This window comes from Myxine glutinosa, chromosome 3 (assembly GCF_964187855.1).
Source record: "Myxine glutinosa chromosome 3, kmMyxGlut1.1, whole genome shotgun sequence".
NCBI lineage: Eukaryota > Metazoa > Chordata > Myxini > Myxiniformes > Myxinidae > Myxine > Myxine glutinosa.
In genome coordinates this window covers 23,172,084-23,196,715 of record NC_136263.1, presented here as the reverse complement: position 1 = coordinate 23,196,715, position 24,632 = coordinate 23,172,084, and the positions used below count along the sequence as shown (strand labels likewise).

General features: G+C 46.4%; 1 protein-coding gene across 2 annotated transcripts in view; it reads left to right on the top strand.

Moving 5' to 3' along the window:
- Positions 1 to 9,508: 9,508 nt before the first annotated feature.
- Positions 9,509 to 24,632, top strand: part of LOC137423752 (monocarboxylate transporter 12) — a 130,489-nt gene continuing 115,365 nt past the window's right edge. Inside the window, exon 1 of one of the 2 annotated variants that reach the window (XM_068111227.2) lies at positions 9,509 to 9,678. In XM_068111227.2, coding sequence (XP_067967328.1) covers positions 9,554 to 9,678 — 125 coding nt within the window. In that variant the 5' untranslated portion in view covers positions 9,509 to 9,553. The remainder of the gene's footprint in view (positions 9,679 to 24,632) is intronic. The other variant, XM_068111229.2, reaches the window with a different exon arrangement.

Here is a 24,632-nt window from a genome sequence, read left to right as displayed (position 1 = left end):
TCCTGTGGTTAAACCATAAGGGACTTCCGCTACCGGTCTTGCCGGCGAGGTTACGTTTTTTCGAAGCTTTCCACGCTCTCCACGCTATCGAAGTTAAGTAATTGTTCCCATTTGTATTTTCGTCAAAACTGTATTTATTTTACTAGGGCATTGCCCGTACTATATCTATATCTAAAATTATATCCCCCCCCTCTATTTACATGAAATGGTTTGGTCCAAAGCGAACGGCTTCCGGAGTTTGGTAAAGCAATCGCCATCGCGTGCACAAACGCGCAGGAAAGCGAATGAATCGCAAATTCGTTTTTATTAGTTTTAAAACTTTATTAAAACATAGTTTAACGGCAACATAGTTTTCCAACGTGAAATAAATGAATACGCTGTCAAATGTGCCATCCGAGGCAGAGTGTGTCCGCCACGTTCGGCACACGCGATCGTTCGCTGCTCTCTGATTGGTTGAATCGTTTTTTGGACATAGCTCGGTAAGTAATTGTCCGATTAATATGAAACCTTGAAAAGGCACATCCTCGGGTCCCCAGCAATATACCTGGCAAGTTAAAAGTATATCGGACCCGTGGTTGTCGAGAAACAGCGGTCACAGACAAACGTACAGACAGACAGAGATTACTGGAATTATAGATAGATGGTGTGTGTTCCAACAGTGGGTCCCTAGGAAGATTCTCGGTGTAAATCTTTCATACCTGTTTGGAAAATCGTGTTAATTTGTGTCGTGTCTTTTGAGGCCTTGTACCGTGTCCTACCGTGAGGCTTTGTTTTTCTCTCAGCGGTCCATCGATTGTGCTCCAATTACTTTAATTCTCTGTTTTTCCCAGTCTTTTCACCCCATACTTCCTTAAAATCTCAACTCAAAAAAAACAAACAAAAAAAAACATTTCCTTCTCTGTTCTTGTTCGTTGTTCTTATTCGTTTATTCGTTGTTCTTATTCGTTCGTTCGTTCTTCGACCACGTGTTTTACCCCCATTTCCCCAGATAGTTTTCCCTGCGAAACTTTAAAATGTTTAAACTTTCCCCTGAAGTACTGTATTCTGTCGTATATAATAACACCTTTTTCTTCTCTCTTCTTTAAAAGGGTGCTTTCGACTTGCTCACCTAATCTAGTCATTCCCAAAAAAAATTCCATCTCTTACAGTTCCTCTTTCATACATTCCCTAAACTCACCTGCACTCCACCCCCCCCCCCCCCACCCCCTCCAGCATCCTGAAACGTATTTTTAACTCGAAGGTCACAAGAAACTCATTTTGCAATAAATGTTCGTTTCCCATTAATCGTACACTTTCTAAAATCCAATCTCACCCCTCCCCTCCAAATCTTCCCCATCACCCCTCCCCTCCAAAACTTCCCCATCACACCTCCCCTCAAAATCTTCTCCATCACCCATCTCTTTCAAATCTTCCCCCTTGCCCCTCCCCTCCAAATCCTCCCCATCACCCATCCCTTTCAAATCTCCGCCCTTGCCCCTTCCCTCCTAAACTCCCCCAACACCCCTCCCCTCATAGACTCCCCCTCGCTCCTCCCCTCCAAATCTCCCCCATCCCTTTCAAATCCCTCCCCTCGTCCCTTCCCTCCTAAACTCCCCCCTAACCCCTCCCCTCATAAACTCCCCCCTAACCCCTCCCCTCATAAACTCCCCCCTCACCCCTCCCCTTCAAATCTCCCCACCCTCATTTCTTCTCCATTTCCCCCCTCTCAACCCTCCTCCTCAAAGCGTCCTCCCCACTTCTTCCCCCTTCCAACTCTCACCTCCATCTCCCCCAACCTTCTGGCTCGCTCTTCCCCCTCCTCAAATAACACCTCATTGTGCCTCACTCAATCACCATCAAACCTTTTGTCCGCCCCCATCCTTCCCTTTCTCCGAGCTATTCTGAAATCTCTGAGACACCTTCAACAGCTCTCCCTACCTCTTCCTCCTCTTACTGTACCCCTCCCCTTCCCCCTGTTCTGTATCCGATGCTCCCCTTTCCTCTTCATTAACGGTATGGACCTCAAACATCCGGGGCCTTCGTTTAAACTTAACTGATCTCTCCATACAGGTTGCTTCTGACAAACCAGATGTGATCTGCATGACAGAAACTTTCCTCCTTCATGATGTCTCTGATTCCTTAGTATCTCTCCCGGGTTACTCCCTCCTCCGGTATGATAGACCTGAGCCTTGTCCTGGAGGTGGGGTTGCTATCTTTATCAAAAACTCTCTTTCTCACTCGCCCTGCACTGCCCTCTCTCCACCTCACCCCCAGAAATACCTCTGGCTATGGCTTCCCCTTCGCTCCCACCTCTTGTTCATATGTGTGTTGTGCCGTCCACCAAACAGTGATGACTCCATCTACATCTCGCTGTCTGATAATATGGACCAACTTCTATCTACTCATCCCAACTCTCTCTTCCTCATATGTAGTGATTTCAATTGTCACCTTGCCAGTTGGCTGGGTGTGGGTTCCTCTCTAACCAGCCATGGCTCCTCATCAAAGGACTTCTGCAACTCACTGGGACTGACACAATCTGTCAATTTCCCGACCCGATCTCAGTCAACGGAGCATCTTCTCTTCTGGACTTGGTTATGACTAACTTCCCTGAAAATGTCTGCTGCTCTTCTTCTGCTCCAATCGGCTCATCTGATCATGTGCCTCCTCAGCGTCGACGAGTCTTGCATTTCACTCAGGCCAACTGGCATGGTCTTCAAGCAGCCATCAATCATCTAGACTGGTCTCGCATCTCTACCGCCCCTGACATCAACTCATCCTGGGAATTCTTCCAAAGTAAATTGCTCTCTCTCTCATGCACAGATTTATCCCATCTCGTCTTCAGTTGTCATACCCTTCCCCCCGCCCATGGTACACGGAATCTTGTGGTGAGGCTGTTGCCCAGAAAAAACTTGCCTTCGTCTCCTGGAAAGCAAATCCAACGGAAAGAAATCTCATTTCCTTTCACAAAGCCCGAAACAAGTGTGTGTCCACCCTCAGGAGAGCCAGTAAACAATATCTCTCCGTTCTCAAGACCGAACTCTCTTATCTGTCTCCCTCTTCCAAATCCTACTGGCGGCTGGTCAATTTTGTTTCTGGTGTTTGTTCCCCCTCCATCCCCTCCCTTACCTCAAACGGCGACACAGCTGACTCCGCACATGAAAAAGCTGAATGCCTCAACTCTGTGTTTGCCTCTAAATCTTGTGTCCCAAACCCATCCCTCTCTGTACCCACCGTACCCAGTTGTACCCAGCTGCTCCTGGACTCTGTGTCCTTTCCTCCTGACAAGGTGGAAAAGTTTCTGTCAACCATCGACTCTGATTCTGCAACTGGACCTGAGGGCATCAGCCCACGGGTCCTAAAACCCTGTTCTTCCCCTCTTTCACTCCCTCTCTCTGTTCTCTTCACCCTCGCTTTTGCTCAAGGTCATCTGCCATCTGCTTGGAAATCAGCCAACATCACGGCTTTACACAAAAAAGGTGCAAAAACAGATCCTAGCAACTACAGACCAATCAGCCTTCTCCCAATTATCAGCAAGGTCATGGAATCCATCATTACTTCGAATATGAAATCTTTCCTCTTCTCCAATGGCTTGATCTCTGATCATCAATTTGGTTTCAGACCAGGTCACTCTACTCTGGACATGCTGCTTCTGCTGACTCAACAATGGATGGAGGTCCTCAATGCCAAACAGGAAATTAGAGCTGTCTCCCTTGACATATCACATGCCTCCCTCCGACTGCTCACCAAACTCTCCTCCTTTGGTATCCATGGAAATCTCCATGCATGGCTTGCGGACTTCCTCTTTGTTCGTGGTAAACGTGTGGCCCTGAATGGGTTTCTCTCATCTCATCGTCCTGTTCAGGCTGGAGTTCCCCAAGGCAGTGTTCTGGGCCCTGTGCTTTTTCTGGTCTTCATCAATGATCTCTCCGACTCTCTTGAAAATCCTCTCTATCTCTTTGCTGATGACTCCCCTCTCTGCCGCTCCATTCCTCATCCCTCAGATCGGCAGTCTGCACCTCCTCACTCACTGCAGTCCTGGACAGAATCACAGACTGGGCAAACAAGTGGAACATGTCTTTCAATCCTGACAAATCTCACACTCTTACGATGTCTCTCCGAAAAGACCGACTGGACAACCCTCCCATCCACTTTCTGAAGAATCCTCTCCAAGAAATTTTGTCACTCAAGCTTTTGGGTCTCACTATCTGCCATGATCTTTCCTGGGAAAACCACATTTCAAATCTGGCCTCCAAAGCCAGTCGTCGACTGGGCATCCTCTGTCATGCGAAGTCCTTCCCTGGCACACCTGAGCTCCTCACCATATACAAGGCTTTCATCTGCAGCTCAATGGAATACTGCTCTCCCCTCTGGGCTGGTGCTCCTGCCTCACACCTAGCTCGTCTTCACGCTGTTGAAACCAAAGCGTTCAGAATCATTGGAATCTTTCGCGATGAAGCTACCTCCGAGGGCCTTTCACTTACTCACCACAGGCAGGTTGGTGGTCTTTCTGTCTTCTACCGACTCCTCTCCGGCGTTGCTCCTCCAGCTCTCTCTGGGCTCTGTCCCCCAAATATTCCTGCAGGTCACACAAGATCTGCCTGCAACCCTCTTATGGTTAAACTGCCAAAATCAAGACTCTCTGCTCACCTTCACTTCTTCATTCCTCTTCTCTCCCGCCTCTGGAACAAACTCCCTCACTCTCTTCAATCCCACTCCTCCCTCCAGGTCTTTAAAACAGCTGTTCACCACCATCTCTTATCTTCCCCCATCCAAAACCTTGTTCTTTTCTACCCCCGATAATTTCATCCCAAATCCACTTTTTTGAAATACCAACTTCTTTCCTGGAAGTCCTTGGTGTCCTTGTGTTTATACTTCTCCCACCCCCCCCTTCCCACGCCGCCTACCCCCAAGCCCTCTCCCTCCCACACATTCCCGATGTCACTGCTCTCAAATGTTGTGTTTTTGTGCTTCCCCTTCTCTCCCCATCTTGTCTACCACTGCCCTTTTTATATACTTTGTTTGTTTGTCTGTTTGATTTGTTTGTGTGATAAATGTTAGCTCTTTCACGAGCCTCGATTCTGTATACAAAAAAACAACAAAAAAACAAACCAAAAAAAACCTGCACTCACGACGTCGTGAACAAAATTTTCATCGGACACGAAAATAACAACTTTTTGATTCATTCGTGAGGCAGCCCGGACATGTTCGCACCCGATTATTTTCCCTACTTCGAGTACCACACCCTCAGTGAGGACTCCTTCTGGTGGAACACACACAAATTAATGCTTCCTCGTTAGACTGTTGAACGCCTCTAACCGAGAGCATGTATTCGCCATACCAGCGAATTAAAACCCCCAACTTGTCCGAACTGGACAAGAAGGTACCAAACCTAAATAAATCGAACTAAAATAAATAACAAACGTGCATTGTAAGCACAAAAAGGCTTAAAAAGAGCCGTCAAAGCCAGTAGGCCGCACCCAAAATGGGCCCGCTCTCAATCCTCTCTCTCTCGAAGACAAAGGTGTTGAACGGATGAAAACAAAATGCCAAAGCACACAGGATGGAAAAGGAGAGGGAGGGGTGGTGGCAGGGGTGGGCAGGAGAGGCGAAAAACACACAGAGGGCTCACCACAAAACAGAGCAGCTGCATATGGCGGCCATGACACCACACCCAAATCGCAACAGCAGGCAGGGGGAGACAGAGACAGAGACAGAGACAGAGAGACGTGGCTTGCACGTAGGCTATATTTTGTGCAGTGTGGGTGCACAGTGCAGTGTGTGTGTGTGTGAAAGAGAGAGACTTTGCAGCATGTTTTAAAATTGGAACTGGGTTGGTGTGTTGGTTGTTGACGGCAAACTCTTATTATCAAGCATTTACATCATAGATTGAGTTCTTGAACGGCAGTTTTTGCCCCCATCCTCGGTTACCCTAATGCCCCCCCCCCCCCCAATTAGATTTGTTCTGACGCCGAGTCTGGCTATGGTGACGGTTTAAGTGGGATTTTGAAGGGAGGGTGGGGGGAGGGGAGGTGTGGGGTTGTCGTGGGTATTGCTATCTCGGGTGACAGTTGAAGGGTGATTTTGAGGAGATGATGGTGGAGGGGAGGGTGGGGGTAGGGGAGGTGTGGCGTTGTCATGTGTATTGTTAGCTCGGGTGAAGGTTGAAGAAGGATTTTGAGGAGATAGTGGAAGGGGGAGGAGGGGGAAGAGGTGAGTGTGGTTTGGTCGTGGGTATTGTTATCTCGGGTGACGGTTGATGTTTGTTTTTTTTCTTGAAAATTGAGATGCCTCAAAAACCAAGGCCACCTAAGTTGAACAGAGATCCAGTAATCTTACGATAATTCACCAAATGTCTGTCCGTCGGTCTGTCTGTCCGTCCGTTCGAAGGTACCGCAAAAACGGCGCACCGATTGCAACGATATTTTGGGTGGGTAATCCTAGGATCTCCTGGAGTAAAATAGGCTATATTGTTTTTCCAATTTCAGCTTTGGCCTCCAGCATTTTCAGGTTTGGACTCGGGCATAATGTTATTTTCCCGGGTGCCGCACAAACGGCTGCACCGATCGGCCACACCGATCGGACTCGGTGACCTTGGACAAAGACCTTTTATAAGGACATGGGTTGAATCCCTGCTTGAGAGAATGCCAACCCCCTCCCTGCCATCACGGTCGTCTCTCCAACTCACAATCCCACGAGATATGCGGAAAGGACGAACCAAAACCAATTATCTTCTTTTTGATTCATATATAAACATCATTAAAAGTAAATAATGACCTCGGCCAAAGTTCAAACGATGTGGGTTTAATCTCTACATGAGAGAATTCCACATAGCTATTTGGGCGGTGTATAGGCCAACAGATCGCTGTCTCCATCGATCTTGCCGAGGCCGTAACACCTATCGGCTCAAAATCCATTTAACTGATGACTTGGTAGTTTTTACAATGAAGGAAACATTAACAATGTTGTTAAAAGTTTATTTTGTGATTAATTTGTGATTGGAGTTATGTTGTTTGGAATGAAAAAAGAGATATCGAGTTCAAGTGAATGACGACATGCCGTGAAGGTGTCTATTTTCTGAACGTGAACTTTGCGGATCACCTTATGCAGATTCGCCGCAGACCCACGATCGATGTTTCTATACGTGAACGTACCCATTTGTTTGCTAACGGGTACGTTTTTCATGGAAGTCCTTCACGAACTTGCTGTCCATGTCTGACGTGTGACTGAAGATGCTGCAGGAATGTGGAATTTATTGGTTTCATGCTTTAGCATTCGCCGTATCTGCATTGCCTGTTTGCTTTTGGCCTCCCACATGTGCGTAGCACGGGTATCTCACTAGTATTACCATAGGGAATAATCAAGAAATCCAAGTCAAATCAGTTGTATCAGCAGAAAGTATCCTCCAATAAGAGATGGCAGAAAATGTGTTGTGCGCTTGGAACAAGAACGCCCATTGGGTCGCCCATAGGGCAGGTACTCTGCTAGTAATCTATCTATAATTCCAGTAATCTCTGTATGTGTGTTTGTTTGTTTGTTTGTTTGTTTGTCTGTGACCGCTGTTTCTCGACAACCACGGGTCCGATATACTTTAAACTTGCCAGGTATATTGCTGGGGACCCGAGGATGTGCCTTTTCAAGGTTTCATATTAATCGGACAATTACTTACCGAGCTATGTCCAAAAAACGATTCAACCAATCAGAGAGCAGCGAGCTATCGCGTGTGCTGAACGTGGCGAACACACTCTGCCTCGGACGGCACATTTGAGAGCGTATTCATTTATTTCACGTTGGCAAACTATGTTGCCGCTATGTTGGCGTTAAACTATGTTTTAAAACTAATTAAAACCATTTCATGTAAATAGAGGGGGGGGGGGGGGGGGATTGTCACTGTACTCGCAAGCCGTTCGCCGTTCGCTTTGGCGTTGCGAATGGACCAAAACATTTCATGAACCAAACCATTTCATGTAAAGCGTTCGCCGTTCGCTTTGGCGTTGCGAATGAACCAAAACATTTCATGGACCAAACCATTTCATGTAAATAGAGGGGGGGGATATAATTTTAGATATATATATAGTACGGGCATGCCCTAGTCTATCTATAATTCCACTAATCTCTGTGTGTATGTTTGTTTGTATGTTTGTATGTTTGTATGTCTGTGACCGCTGTTTCTCGACAACTACCGGTCCGATATACTTGAAACTTGCCAGGTATATTGCTGGGGACCCGAGGATGTGCCTTTTCAAGGTTTTAAATTAATCGCAGAAGTAGTTACCGAGCTATGTCCAAAAAACGATTCAACCAATCAGAGAGCAGCGAGCTATCACGTGTGCCGAACGTGGCGAACAGACTCTGCCTCGGATGGCACATTTGAGAGCGTATTCATTTATTTCCCGTCGGCAAACTATGTTGCCGTTAAACTATGTTTTAAAACTAATTAAAACTAATTTGCGATTCATCGTAACTGCGATTTGCGACCTTCCGGACAGTCAAATGAGGACGTCACTTCCGGACTTACGTAGCGGCTAGCGGGCGCCATTTGGAGGAGCTGGGAGGACTCAGTCGTGATAGAGTGAGCCTGAGTGAGTATATCAAGACAAGAACAAGATCTAGAAGGAGGTATGTACGGTGCGATTCATATAATATATTGTTTAGTTATCGTCGATGAGGAATTTGGGGGCCCGATTAACTGCAGCGCCATCCGAGCTGCGGCGTCGGGACGATACATTCATTGTACGGTAACATCACGCACTTACGGGCACGTCCTATATATATAGTACGGGCATGCCCTAGTAATAATAATGATATTAACAATAATAAAAAGCATAATAATGTGATCGCCCACTCCCATAATTAATTTTGAAAAATCTTTATGCGATTATAATAACTGTAACATCCTAATCTCACCTCCAACGGTAAACACAAACTCACACAAAAATCTGATCAGGGCACTTTGCGAGCGCTCTACAAAGCTGATTGTTAATGGAACATACCCAAAGAATGCACCCTTTTCTGGTCCTGATATGGATTCGGATATGAGAAATATTTAAATAATTAAGTGATTCTTCACCATTGAGAGATCGGGCTAAAACCAACATATAGCAGAATATCTCAAAAAGTTGCAGACGGATTTGGACGAAACATCGTGAAGAGGTTGTGCGTGTGAAAAGGACTAATCGTTTCGATTTTGGTGAAGATCTGAATATGGATTCGGCTACAATTATTGTTTAATTCTTAAGTGATTCTTCACCATTGAGAAATCGGGTGAAAAGCGATATATAACATGATATTAAAAAAAGTTATGGACGAGTTATGAATAAACTTGGTGGATGAGTTGGGAAGGTGACAAGAACAAGCCGATTAGATTTTGGGTCAGATCCGAATCCAGGTCCGACCTATCACTATCAGTGGGATACAAAGTGCAAACTGTTCACCAGGTGGAGGTATGCTCTCTACTGAGTGCCGTTCTCGTTTTACTTGTGCTCACACATTTCTCCCCCAATCACTATACCCGCCCCCTTTTGCAGATCGCATTTATACCTTGATCAACGACACCACAGACAGCTCTTCATCAGCAATGAGTGAATCCAGGTCCGTCAGTGCTTCCAGGGAGTCGGTCAGGAAGAGGGAGAGTCGTCCGTGTGGCTGGGTCGTGGTCATGGGTATGTTCGTGGTCATACTATGCACAAGAGCTGTAACAAGGTGAGTGTAAAGTTAACTTTAATTTCTGTAACATAATTAACTTTACAAACACTCTCCATTCCAGCGTTATTCGAGACTTGTAACGTTTTTCATTCTTCGTGTGCTCGCGATGAATCTGAAAAACAAAATGGTGTTCAAAATGTTCAAAATGTTGTACAAGGACTAAAGTTTAAATTTCTGCATTAATGGGAACCAGCTGAAAGTTTTCCTGGAATGTTGACTTGTTAACAGCGGTTTATCCCAATTGTTTAATCAGTGTATGAGCCCTCGCACTATTTGTTATGTAAGTACATTTGACCCTCACACTATTTGTTATGTAAGTACATTTTGAGCCCTCACACTATTTGTTACGTAAGCACATTGTGGGCCCTCACACTATTTGTTATATATGCACATTTTGAGCCCTCACACTATTTGTTATGCAATCACATTTTGAGCCCTCAAACTATTTGTTATGTAAGCACATTTTGAGCCCTCACACTATTTGTTATGTAAGCACAGTCTGAGCACTCACACTATTTGTTACGTCAGCACATTTTGGGCCCTCACACTATTTGTTACACTATTTGTTTATTTGTCACACTATTTGTTTTGGGCCCTCACACTATTTGTTATCTAAGCACATTTTCAGCCCTCACACTATTTGTTATGTAAGCACAGTCTGAGCCCTCACACTATTTGTTACGTAAGCACATTTTGGGCCCTCATACTATTTGTTACGTAAGCACATTTTGGGGCCTCACACTATTTGTTACGTAAACACATTTTGAGCCCTCACAATATTTATTGCATAAGCACATTTTGGGCCCTCACACTATTTGTTATGTAAGCACATTTTGGGCCCTCACACTATTTGTTATGTAAGCACATTTTGGGCCCTCACACTGTTACGTAAACACATTTTGATCCCTCACATTATTTGTTATGGAAGCACATTCTGAGTACTCGCACTATTTGTTATGTAAGCACATTTGACCCCCACACTATTTGTTATGTAAGCATATTTTGAGCCCTCACACTTATGTAAGCACATTTTGAGCCCTCACACGTTGTTATGTAAGTACATTTGACCCCCACACTACTTGTTATGTAAGCACATTTTGAGCCCGCACACTATTTGTTATGTAAGCACATTTTGAGGCCTCACACTATTCGTTATGTAAGTACATTTGACCCCCACACTACTTGTTATGTAAGCATATTTTGAGCCCTCACACTATTTGTTATGTAAGCACATTTTGAGCCCTCACACTATTTGTTATGCAAGTACATTTGACCCCCACACTACTTGTTATGTAAGCACATTTTGAGCCCGCACACTATTTGTTATGTAAGCACCTTTTGAGGCCTCACACTTCGTTATGTCAGCACATTTTGAGCCCTCACGCTATTTGTTATGTAAGCACATTTTGAGCCCTCACGCTATTTGTTATGAAAGCACATTTCGAGCCCTCACGCTATTTGCTATGTAAGCACATTTTGAGCCCTCACACTATTTGTTATGTAAGCACATTTTGAGCCCCAGCCCTATTTGTGACGTCGGCACGTTTTGAGCCCTCACTCTATTTGTTATGCAAGTACATTTGACCCCCACACTACTTGTTATGTAAGCACATTTTGAGCCCGCACACTATTTGTTATGTAAGCACATTTTGAGCCCGCACACTATTTGTTATGTAAGCACCTTTGAGGCCTCACACTATTCGTTATGTCAGCACATTTTGAGCCCTCACGCTATTTGTTATGAAAGCACATTTCGAGCCCTCACGCTATTTGCTATGTAAGCACATTTTGAGCCCTCACACTATTTGTTATGTAAGCACATTTTGAGCCCCAGCCCTATTTGTGACGTCGGCACGTTTTGACCCTTTACACCAGTGGTGTCGTGCCAAATTTTGAGATAAAGGAGCCCTGGAAAAAATGTCAGGCGTGACGTCATCGCCAGATATTATTTTCCATCACATCAAGTTTTAACATGACACGAATCATTTGAGTCACCAATGAGTGATAAATAAAATACACATTTTACCATGCATGATGAACAACGTAAACACATGTTACCATGCATGATAAACAAAATATTCATTTGCACGCATGCATGTGAATGCACACACACAATGCAATGTAGAATGCAGAATGCAATCTGTCTGTCATTCATTCATTCATTCATTCATTCATTCATGTGAATGCACACACACACACACACACACACACACACACACACACACACACACACACACACACACACACACGTGAATGCACACACACACACACACACACACACACACACACACACACACGTGAATGCACACACACACACACACACACACACACACACACACACACACACACACACACACACACACACACACATTCTCCTTTTAGCAATACTTTTAAAAAGCCGAGTTTAAATTTATGACAGCCCTCACAGCTCCAATGGGTCCCACCCTCTCAACATGTCGAACAGTAAAATATAATCATTTTTTAATTACCCTGTACATTCGCACACGCGATATATATATATATGTCCTTCCCATTGGTGTTCAGAAGCACCCCATCCAGATACACAAGCTTTGTGTATTTTCACGTCGCGAAGATGTCCTTTGCCAACGAGTTGGTTACCATTACTTGGTAATAACTCACAGCATCTTATTTCCAAATTGCAGACATCCATTTAAATAAATCACCATACCTACCATGTTCACAAGAGACATTCCTACAAGGTTCAAAGTCCACGCACTGGTAGCGATCAATTGGGGGGTTGGGTGGCACACGCCCGTCCACTTCGGCTTTCACCAGCCCCCATGGCCGGGAGTTTGTACTATGAGCAGCTGCCCATTCGGGGAGCTCAGTAAGTTCTCCAAGTGTTTCATTGCGAAGCGCTGCAGCCCTTTCTCACAGGAACCTTTCCAAGTGTTTTCGGCTTCTTTTACAAGCTTTTTGAGCCATGTTAGGTTAAGAATCCTTATCTCGTGTACGTGATCGACTTTATTATGCCCTGGACACCGCTGTTTCTCAGGGTTTCTGTGCACGTGCACCAACATTCTGTGGCAGATTACATCATGTTGGAAGTCCCGTGGAATGATAGATCTGGTAGTTTCAATTCAGTTGTGGGGAAGGTGTTGGAGACATTAATTAGGGAGCAGGTGAGGAATCATTTAAATAAATGCACACTAATTAAAGGCAGTCAACATGGGTTTACCAAAGGGATATATTTTAGAGTTCTATGAAACAGTTCCTGATGATTAGGTAGCTGACGGAAGTGCAGTGGATGTAGTGTATCTTGACTATCAGAAGGCATTTGATAAAGTACCACATAGGAGGTTGTTAGCCAAGGTGAGGGCTTGTGGAGCAGCTGGTCACGTAGCTACAGTGGCTTCAGAAAGTATTCACATCTCTTGACTTTCTTCACATTTTGTTGTGTTACAGCCTGAATTTCAAATGGATTTAAATGGAGATTATGTTTTTTTGGTTACTGATCTGCACATAATAAATACCCTGTAATATGAAAGTGGGATTAAAAAAAAACTTTAACAAAATAGTTTAAAATGAAAAGCTGAAATGTATCGAGTCAATAAGTATTCAACCCCTTTGCTATGGCACTCAAAGTTGAGGTCAGGTGCATACAATTTTATTTGATCATCGTTGGGACGTCTCTACAATTTGAATGGATGGTCCCTTCTGGTCCAAGTCTGAATCTTGAATGAAGCAATCGGTGACAAACATGTGTCCCCACGTGCTCTGGAAACGTTTCCGGTCTCCGAAAACCTAGGAGTTTGACATGGACTCTTCTTCATGGTGTTTGAGAAAGAAGGGTCCTCAAAATAAACACATGGGCCGTTTGGTGATATAGTCCATCGTATGTTACAACACTGCACGCACCCCAGATGGTGAAATCTCTACTGATAACACGAGTGGCTTATTATGGTCCTAATTAAACAGAACCTCTGCTGTCAGCGACTGCTTTGATTGCTGTAACTCACTGCTCTAAAACCCCCATGACCCCTTCCCCTATTTCAAAATGTGCTTATGTAACAAATAGTGAGGAATCAAAATGTGTTTATGTAACAAATAGTGAGGAATCAAAATGTGTTTATGTAACAAATAGTGAGGAATCAAAATGTGCTTACGTAACAAATAGTGAGGGCTCAAAATGTGCTTATGTAACAAATAGTGAGGGCTCAAAATGTGCTTATGTAACAAATAGTGAGGGCTCAAAATGTGCTTACGTAACAAATAGTGAGGGCTCAAAATGTGCTTATGTAACAAATAGTGAGGGCTCAAAATGTGTTTATGTAACAATTAGTGAGGGCTCAAAATGTGCTTATGTAACAAATAGTGAGGGCTCAAAATGTGCTTATGTAACAAATAGTGAGGGCTCAAAATGTGCTTATGTAACAAATAGTGAGGGCTCAAAATGTGCTTATGTAACAAATAGTGAGGGCTCAAAATGTGCTTACGTAACAAATAGTGAGGGCTCAAAATGTGCTTACGTAACAATTAGTGAGTCAAAATGTGCTTATGTAACAATTAGTGAGGGCTCAAAATGTGCTTATGTAACAATTAGTGAGGGCTCAAAATGTGCTTATGTAACAATTAGTGAGGGCTCAAAATGTGCTTATGTAACAAATAGTGAGAGCTCAAAATGTGCTTATGTAACAAATAGTGAGGGCTCAAAATGTGCTTATGTAACAAATAGTGAGGAATCAAAATGTGCTTATGTAACAAATAGTGAGGGCTCAAAATGTGCTTATGTAACAAATAGTGAGGGCTCAAGATGTGCTTATGTAACAAATAGTGAGGGCTCAAAATGTGCTTATGTAACAAATAGTGAGGAATCAAAATGTGTTTATGTAACAAATAGTGAGGGCTCAAAATGTGCTTATGTAACAAATAGTGAGGGCTCAAAATGTGCTTATGTAACAATTAGTGAAGACTCAAAATGTGCTTATGTAACAATTAGTGACGCAGGGGTGTAGTCCTGCTGGAATACACCGGAGCGGCGCTTTGACACATCATTCCATCGGTAGCTCCACAAAAAGTTTACAAAATAAATAGCAAACACTCCCCTCCCCCTGTTCACGATCTGTGAAGTTATTGTGCTATGTATGCGTGGTGGATTAAACCTTGGATAGTCGATACATTGGACACATTGTCTAGGGAGCGATGTTATAACAATACAGGTTATAGGTAACACAGACCTGGATGAATTGCTGAATACGGCAAGATCCAGAAGCGAGACGAACTTGCCAACCATTTTATGTTCACATTTCATGAATTATCTTTGGTTTACAAAACCTTAAATAAACCACATCTACCAATCTTTCACTCACTCACCGCAGGCAGGTTGGTGGTCTTTCTGTCTTCTACCGACTCCTCTCTGGCCTTGCCCCCCCCCCCCCCCCCAGCTCTCTCTGTGCTCTGTCCCCCCAATATTCCTACAGGTCGCACAAGATCTGCCAGCAACCCTCTTATAGTTAAACTGCCAAAATCTAGGCTCTCTGTTCACCTTCACTCTTTCATTCCCCTTTTCTTCCGCCTCTGGAACAAACTCCCCCACTCCCTTCAATCCCACTCCTCCCTCCAGGTCTTTAAAACAGCTGTTCACCACCATCTCGTATCTTCCCCCATCCAAAACCTTGATCTTTTCTACCCCCGCTAATTCACCCCAGATACACTTTTTTGAAATTCCAACTTCTTTCCTGGAAGTCCTTGTGTCCATATGTTTTATACCTCTCCCACCTCCCCCCAAGCCCTCTCCCTCCCACAGTTCTCTCGATGTCCCTGCTCTCAAATGTTGTGTTTGTGTCCTTCCCCCTCTCTCCCCATCTTGTCTACCGCTCCCCTTATTATGTGTTTTATGTGTCGGTTTGACTTTTTGTGTGATAAATGTTAGCTCTTTCACGAGCCTCGATCTTGTATACAAAAAAACGTTTTTACACCCTGGAACATATGACAGCATGGAAAAGTTTGGATGTCTTCAACTAGTTTAAATCTGGGTGGATCAGTGATGTGGTTGTTCTTGTGAATGGCTGTCACGTTGGACGAGTAACGGTAGGCCTATAATATAACAATGATACGGACTCTGTTCGCAGAGCAAACTTGCATAATATTATATACTGTATTAGCAGGGGACCTGGTGTTGCCGTCTATTTTTTGTGGTGGCCTAAAACACTTCCGTACACCCACTAAGGAATGGAGTCAGACACACTTCTCAACACCCACGAGGGAGCGATTAAAACTTTTTTAATCCTCTAAAATTTCAACTTCTTTTTTCAAAATTTTCAAAACAAATTCACATTTAAAAAATAATTAATTCAATATTTTTATTTGCCCAAAACACTCCCCTGCGCTCACTGACGAACATCTGAAAGTTTGATGAAAATCCGTGTAGCCATCTCTGAGAAAATGGCCACACACACACACACACACACACACACACACACACACACACACACACACACACACACACACACACACACACACACACACACACACCTTGTTTTATTTATTTATTTATTTATTTTTTCTCACAATTCTATCTGTTATGATTTTCAATTCTTATTTCTCTTTTTCAATTCTTATTAAAAATGCATTTTAATTAATTGTACAGTATCGTTTGTTCCTAAACTTAAATATAAATAATTTAAAGGATTGCTGTAAATGATGTTCATTTCACAACATCCCATACTCAACTGTATTTAAATTGTAAATCTCAAAATATAGTTCCCTTATCTAAAGCAAGAACCTTAACCTGTAAGCAATTGACTAGTTTCCCGACTGCATGGATCATCAGCTGGGCACCGTTCTTCCTCGAGGTTTCGATCCTTTCAGCCCAGGACCTCTCCAAACGGCGGATCTACAACCTCGATCATGGATCCACATCAATTGATGGTACATCAGTAGATCCACAACCTCAGTTGCGTCCAGGCAGTTAGTCAACCCATCAATTCAACATCACTTATTCCAACTTTACTCGCATTATGATTTAATGTATTATCATACATTTTCAACCTTCCTTACACACTCCATAATATTGTTATGACGGTGGAGTAAAGGAATATCTAGAGTCAGGTAGATCTGTATAGGTAGGTATCCGACTGTCACGATAGGGAATCTACCCTGTAATTTCTGTGTTTTAGGCAGTTTGTCGGGGAAGTGTATACCTGTGAACATACAAGGATGTTCGGTGTATAGTCCCTGGTGTTGAACAGTCCCTGGTCCCTGGTGTTGTCCCTGGTGTTGTCCCTGGTGTTGTCCAAGAACATAGTCCCTGGTGTTGGGCTAGCGGCTAGGGTGCCAGCTTAGGATCCAAGGATCCTGGGTTCGAATCCCGGTCGATCGCCGAATTAACGCCAGGGGGGTTGACTCAGCCTGTCATCCTTCCGAGGTCGGCTAATTGAGTACCAGTTCACTGGTAATTCCCTGCTTGTCGTAAAAGGTGACAAACAGTGTTGGCGGCAGGAAGGGCATCCGGCCGTAAAACATTGCTTCAAAAAGGGGACCAAAAAACAACAACCACGGTCCCCGAAAAGGCCAACCCCCGCTTTGCGGGGAAAAATGGCCTCTAAACGGTGGTTTTATACAAGGATGTTCGGGTGTTAAATAGTGTAGGGACTAAGATAAACCCCTGTGTGTCAGACCTGGTAGTCATTCCTTTGTCCCTTATGGCAACGCACTCCTATAAACACTTAGATAGGCCCTTTAGTGCACACATTAATTAGTTCCCCTCCCTTACCACAACGACTTTGTAAAACAGGCAGAAAGCCAGGACGGGGCACCGCCGATGGGGCCGCAGCCAGCCACTCCACCGGCTGGCCGAGCAACCAGCCTCGTGGCAAGGCCGGGAGCCACGCCCAGGAGGACTGTTGACTGGGCAGGGAGAGGGGCGAGCAATACCAGGTGGGAGGCACTCCGCCAATGAGAGGGCGCCAGTGAAAAGGAACATTCGAGGAGAGTGGACGCAAGGTGATAAAAGGGCATGCTGCATGACATTTTAGAAGCCCTTGGGTTCTTCGCTGGTCACTTGGGCTGCACGACATTGTGTCTCTCTTGCTCTCTCTCCCTTTTTGCCATTCTTCTTCACTGGTCTCTTGATGCTGCATGACATCTGTTGGTCTCTGCGCTTCTCTTCTTCGTGCTGACGGTTCGCTCATGGTGCTTGGAGCTGTGCTCGGTGCTTCTGGAGCTTGGAGTGGTGCACGGACCTCGTGGGCGGTCGACGAGGAGCCTGGAGTGGGGCGTTGGCTTGGGCCTGGCGGAGCGCGTGGGCGAAGCGGACGAAGAGTTTCTTCGCGCCGGAGCTCGGAGCCGTGTTGGACGGCGGACACTGCACTACGGACAGATAAGGCCGCACCCCACAGAACATTACATGACGAGACATTTCCTTTCGTAATTCATTCCTGTGTGGCGTATTTGAAGTGAGGTGTGTGGAATCCCAACTTAGGATCATTATTTATTTACCGTCGCGTTCCTTGTTCCCGGGTTCCGGAATAAACGTGTTCTTTTTGTACATTTTACCCTGCATTTTCGTTCGAGTTCATTCCCTCAAAAGGTAAGCGCTCCCGCCTCTTCCTCTTCCCTTCTTCTTCCCGCGGTAGATAGCAAAATCCGGTTTGGTCGTCGCCTCTGTTAAATCCGTTCGGTCTTCTGCGGTCCCTGGTGTTAACCTTGAGGGATTCGCACGACAACTGGTAGTCAGGAGTGGGATAGAACCCTGTGATAAATTTGGTGTCAAGAGTGGAGAATCTGGAATCAAATTTTTTTAAGCAGAGGCGATAAATTTGCATCGTTGATCGGTGCGCGGGACGCGAACAGTACGTCAGTTAAAATTTAAATTTTATTCCTGGCAAAAGCCGCGCGGGAAAGCGACCTCTTAACGGATGGAGGAGGTGAGCAAAATGGAAGAAGGAATGGAAGGGGCTTTGAGCCTTCGAAGTGAGTCGGAGGTAGTTGGGGTTGAGCATAGTGGTGGAGCTACCCCCGCCATAGAGACAGCCTCCATAGACAACCAGGCCATAATGTAATTTATGAAGCACATTAATGACTATTAATGCTCAGAGTGATCAAATGGATGGGTTGAAGGGAGAGATGGGAGAAATGAACAATAAAATTGGGGGATTGGAAAACAAAATGAATGCTCAGAGTGAGCGATTGGAGTCCCAGGGGAATAAATTTAGGGAAGGAATGAAGGGAATGAGTGATAGTTTGGAAGGAAAGGTAGAGGGAATAAACGAACGAAGGAGTGAACCGGGGAAGGAAACCCAGGAGAAGCCAAGGATGGCAGAGTTTGAATTGGAACGGGGGGAAGGCAAATTGGGAATTGCACCGGGAATGGCAATTGAAGGAAATGAGGGAGGTAGGGAAGGGAATTTACAGGTAAATGGAGGATGTTTCCCCACATCGTGGCCTGGAGGTGTATCGGGGATGGGTGGATGTCACAACACCTCAACGGGGGGGACGAAATGGAATCCTTGCAGCACCAGGGCGGTGGTGCAGAGCGAGAGGGGGTAACATTATTGGGGGTCCGTGTTGTGGAGCCGGACCGGGTATATATTGGGGAAAGCCTGTCGGGGCTGCAAATGATTGGGAATGGGGAAGATGTACATGATGTGATGCAGCGCCTGGGGACCTGGGACAGTCCCATGGAAGACAAGGTTGACCAGGCCCAAAGGAGTTTGGGGGAGGAGGTGAATTGGAAAGAGGAGGAGGTTGAGGTGACCGAGGGGACCCTCACCGAGCTCACCGATTGGGTAACAGAGGCTCCAAAATTGGACAACCAGTTGGGGTGGTGTTTTGGCTCCGGGCTGGATTTGGACCTTGGAGGATCGGGAGATCGAGCCTCAGATGATTTGGTCCCCGTAGGGAATTTGGACCAGCTGCAGGGAGGGGCAGAACAACCTGAGGGAGTTGTTACCTGTAGCTGTGGTTTGGCACAGGTGGTGAAAATTTTTAAGAGAAAAAATAAATTTACATTTAAATGGGAATTTGATTTGGAGCAGCCATGGAGGGAGTTGGTCCCCGGACTGTGGAATGTGGACCAGAAGAGGTCATGGGGGATGGCCTCGGGCAAAATTTGCCCCTTAGTACATTTGGGGGTGTCAGCCAGTTGGGGGGCTGTGCTGGCGATATTTGGACATGGGGTCCAGCCATGGGTGTCGTGGTATGACCTGGGCCCCACGGGGGTCTGGTGGAGTGTGGCGTCCCTTGTCTGTCGGGGCGCTGCCCGAGCGTGTGGCTCGGGCCGACAGGGTCACTGGACCCTGGTGGGGGTTAAGACCTCCAGGGGGTCCGAGGTGGTTTCTCAAGCCTGGGATGGCATTTATTGAGGACCACTAGGGGGAGGTGTTGTGGGTTGCGCTTTGGTGGTGGCACTGCGGACGGCCAACTTGGGCCTGATGTGGTGACCACCCAGGCATGCGGCCTGACACCCTCTCCCTGAGACTCTGGGACAGCCAGCATGTGGTGACCTGCCATGCTGTGTTGGTCTATGGACACGGGTCGAACCGCATCGACAGGGATGGAGATAGCCTGCCGGACAACCGTTGGGGCATCTGTGGAACGTGATGGTGCGAGAGTGACCTTCCACAGATGTTCTGTTATGATTTGTGGACTCTCGGTTTGGGAAGAGAGCCATAGGGTTGATGAATCGGGAGATTGGTAACGTGCCGAGCATATGGGCCATGCTCGGCTGGCATGTGTATGGCAAAGCATCTTTCTTTGGTGAGTTTAGTAAAATGTGAAAAATGTTTGGCATGGGTAATCTGAGGGTTAGATGTAAATTTAAGGGTGGATTTTGTAAGGAGAAATGGTGGTCACTGACAGCCGTGACACCATTATTGATCCAGGTGTGTAGACCAAAGTGTTGGAGGCTGTGATAAAATTGATAGGTTAGTAGGACACAGCTTTCAACTGGTTGCGGGGGCGATTGCGCCAATATTTGGGACGCATGGTTATGGGGATGAAGTTACGTAGTTGCGGGTCAACGTGGTGCTGTGGGTGTCCGAGGTGTGTGGACCATGTCTTCTGGATGGGTCTCCTGGTGGAGCATGGCTGTTGACTGGACCTTGGTGTGGTCAAGTGTGGGTGGGCACTGGGGGCTGCATGTGGTTTGACTGGAGGATGATGTGGAGGTGCAGGGGACGTGGCTGTTGGGATGCCACGCACTGCGACCGTGCCCCCCAGGTCCGAGGCCTTCGGAATGGCGGTGTGGGCAGCAGGTGCTCAACACATTGGCCAGCTGGGGCTAGTGCAGCTGTGTTCCTCGCAGGGGGGTCGAAGGATGGATGGTGGGTCGCACCCTTATGGACACTCGTGGGCCATGTTGGCGTTTTGACTGCTCACCTTGTCCCGTAAATGTCCCGATGACCCTTGCACGGTAGAGGTGCGGAGCTGTCATAGCCACAGGTAGTTGTTTAGAACGGTTCACTGTTGGATGCGGACCCACATACCTGCCAGTATAGTGGGGAGAAAAGTGAAATTTGGTAAAATTTGGTAGGCCCAATGATACATTTTGGGATTGTGAAGGGTGGATGGCACTTTGGACCTGACCAACCGGGAATTACCTGCACATCAAGGTAAAGGTAAGGCCTTGATGTTCACTGTCCCGGGCTTCAGGACTTGCTTATGTAAATTTGGGGACATGTCATTTGGAGTTGGGAGGTGGGTGAGAGTGATGACATGGTCGGTGAGTGGGATGGAATGTGTGCCACACAGTGACTTGTGGGTGGCGTTTGTGTTAGTGTTGTGGTTATTTGTTTTCATGTGGTCATGAGGTTGGAGATAATGGATGAGTGGTGATTATTGTGAAATGTGATTTAAATGTGAATTTGGATTTCACAAGGCCAGGCCATGGCAACTCTTTTGTACCATCTCTGAAATGTGTGAGAATTGAATGGCAGCGGGGGAGGAAATGTGTTTTGGGATCTTGTGGGTGGGGAAGATGTGTGTGCCCGCAGGTACAGATCAAGCTCGGAGGAGCGATGCCTGCGACCCCCCTCTGCGGCAATTACCCCTGGCATTCAGTGGTATCTGGATGGACTGAAGGAAAAGATGAACACGTGGAAGGAATGTATGGAGACAAAAGGTCTGAAGGTGAATATCGGAAAGACGAAGGTGATGGCAAGTGGTAAAGCATGTGGTGAGGTGGAAAGAACTGGGAAGTTGCCCTGTGCTGTGTGTAGGAAGGGTGTCGGAGTGAACTCCATTCAATGTACAATGTGCGCTGAGTGGGTTCATCAAAAATGTAGTGGTCAGAGAGGGTCATTAACCAGTGTGGCAGCTACATTCAAGTGTAAGGTGTGCACAGAGGGAGCTGCAGATGGAGGAGATGTTGAGTTGGATCTTGGAGACGGCGTGAAGCTGGAAGGTGTGAAAACATTTTGCTACCTCGGAGACATGCTGAATGGAGAAGGTGGATCAGACTCGGCAACGGTTGCTCGAGTGAGATGTGCATGGAAGAAGTTTCGGGAACTGAGTGGCGTGCTGATGATGAGGGGAGTGTCGTTGAGGCTGAAGGGAAAGGTGTATGCTGCATGTGTGAGAAGTGTTATGATTTATGGGAGCGAGACATGGGTAATGAACGTAGACCAGCAACGAGGGTTGGAAAGGGTGGAGATGCGAATGGTTCGACGGATGTGCGGAGTATCATTGAGAGAGAGGAAGACAAATGATGAATTGCGAAAGATGATGGGAATAGAGCCTGTGATTGATGCTGTGAAGAGGAACAGGTTGAGATGGTTTGGTCATGTGTTGAGGAAGGATGAAAGTGACTGGTTGAGAAGAGTGATGGAAATGAATGTAGAGGGAGGCAGAGGACGGGGAAGACCGAGAAAGACTTGGCTAAAGATGGTGGAAGAAGAGGTGCGGGCAAGGGGGTTAACAAGGAGAGATGCAGAAAATAGGGCAAAATGGAGAAGATTGTCATGGGGACCGCAAGGCTAACCCCCGCTCTAGCAGGGAAAATGGCCTTTAAAATGCATGTTGTTGTTGTTTGTTGTATTCAGTGGTATCTGGAAATTGGAGCTCGTCGGTGGAGGGTCTGGTTGGGCGCCGTGGGGTAAAGGATACCCCTGGCGACCAGTGGAGCTGCGCGGAAGCAGGAGGCAACGGAGCCTGGTGTGTGGAGACCCTCACCGGTGGGGTAACGGCGGAAAGGGGCTGTTGGGCTGTCACGGGGCCAAGACGTAAAGGGGGGGAGGGCAATGAACTTGTGAGTCGGGTGACTTGTGTTTGGGATTGTGGGCACCACAGCCTGAAGCGCCCCCACCATCTTGTTGTGTGGTACCTCCCCGCTGCTTAGTTGAGAAATTCACACACGAATGAGATCAATGCCATGGTCCTGCAGGGTGGGGTGAAGTATGTGCTTTGTAATGATTTTGTGTGTGATGATTTTTGGAATGAGTATGCGTGGATAAGGGGTTTGTGTTGCATAAATGTGGGCGAAATGCACCGAGCCATGTCACTCACCTGTAACACCTGGACAGGGCCCGCGGAAATTTAGGGGTGCATTGGGATGGCTCCGCAGGTAAGGTTGCGTCTTGTGGCATCCACCGGGGGACGCGGTCTGTAGACCGGGGTATGTACAAATATTTTATGGAAGTTTTGAATTTTTGCAAGTTAAGGCTAAGGTTTGTGGTGAAGTTAGTTTTTTGTGTGTTGTTTGTTTCCTCTCACCACAGGAGGGACGAATGGAAACGATTGTACATATTTGCATGGTTGTTAAGGGGATTAGCATGTTAAGGAGAATAGGTAAGAAGTCCAGCTCATTTCCCACAGCCCTCCTGCTTTATTTCGTAGGCTAATTAAGTATGAGACAGTAAGTGCAAAGACTGGAATGGTAGCGCCTGCAGTGAATCTAGCAGGAGCTATGGATCCAGGGAGGGGGGGGGGGGGGTGGCTGTGTTATGTCGGTGGAGTAAAGGAATATCTAGAGTCAGGTAAATCTGTATAGGTAGGTATCCGACTGTCGCGATAGGGAATCTACCCTGTAATAAGTTCTGTGTTTTAGGCGGTTTGTCGGGGGAAGTGTATAACTGTGAACATACAAGGATGTTCGGGTGTTAAATAGTGTCGGGACAAAGATAAACCCCTGTGTGTCAGACCTGGTAGTCATTCCTTTGTCCCTTATGGCAACGCACTCCTATAAACACTTAGATAGGCCCTTTAGTGCACACATTAATTAGTTCCCCTCCCTTACCACAACGACTTTGGAAAACAGGCAGAAAGCCAGGACGGGGTGCCGCCGATGGGGCCGCAGCCAGCCACACCACCGGCTGGCCTAGCAACCAGCCTCATGGCAAGTCTGGGAGCCACGCCCAGGAGGACTGTTGCCTGGGCAGGGAGAGGGTCGAGCAATACCAGGTGGGAGGCACTCGGCCAATGAGAGGGCGCCAGCGAAAAGGAACATTGGAGGAGAGTGGACTCAAGGTGATAAAAGGGCGCGCGGCACGACATTTTAGAAGCTCTTGGGTTCTTCACTGGTCTCTTGGGCTGCACGACATTGTCTCTCTTGCTCTCTCTCCCTTTTTGCCATTCTTCTTCCCTGGTCTCTTGACGCTACACGACATCTGTTGCTCTCTGCGCTTCTCTTCTTCGTGCTGATGGTTCGCTCGTGGTGCTTGGAGCGGTGCTCGTTGCTTCTGGAGCTTGGACTGGTGCACGGACCTCATGGGTGGTCGGTGAGGAGCCTGGAGTGGGGTGTTGGCTCGGGCCTGGCGGAGCATGTGGGCAAAGCGGACGAAGGGTTTCTTTGCGCCGGAGCTCAGAGCCGTGTTGGACGGCGGACACTGCACTACGAACAGATAAGGCCGCACCCTACAGAACATTACACGACGAGACATTTCCTTTCATAATTCATTCCTGTGTTGCGTATTTGAAGTGAGGTGTGTGGGATCCCAACTTAGGATCATTATTTATTTACCGTCGCGTTCCTTGTTCCCGGGTTCCGGAATAAA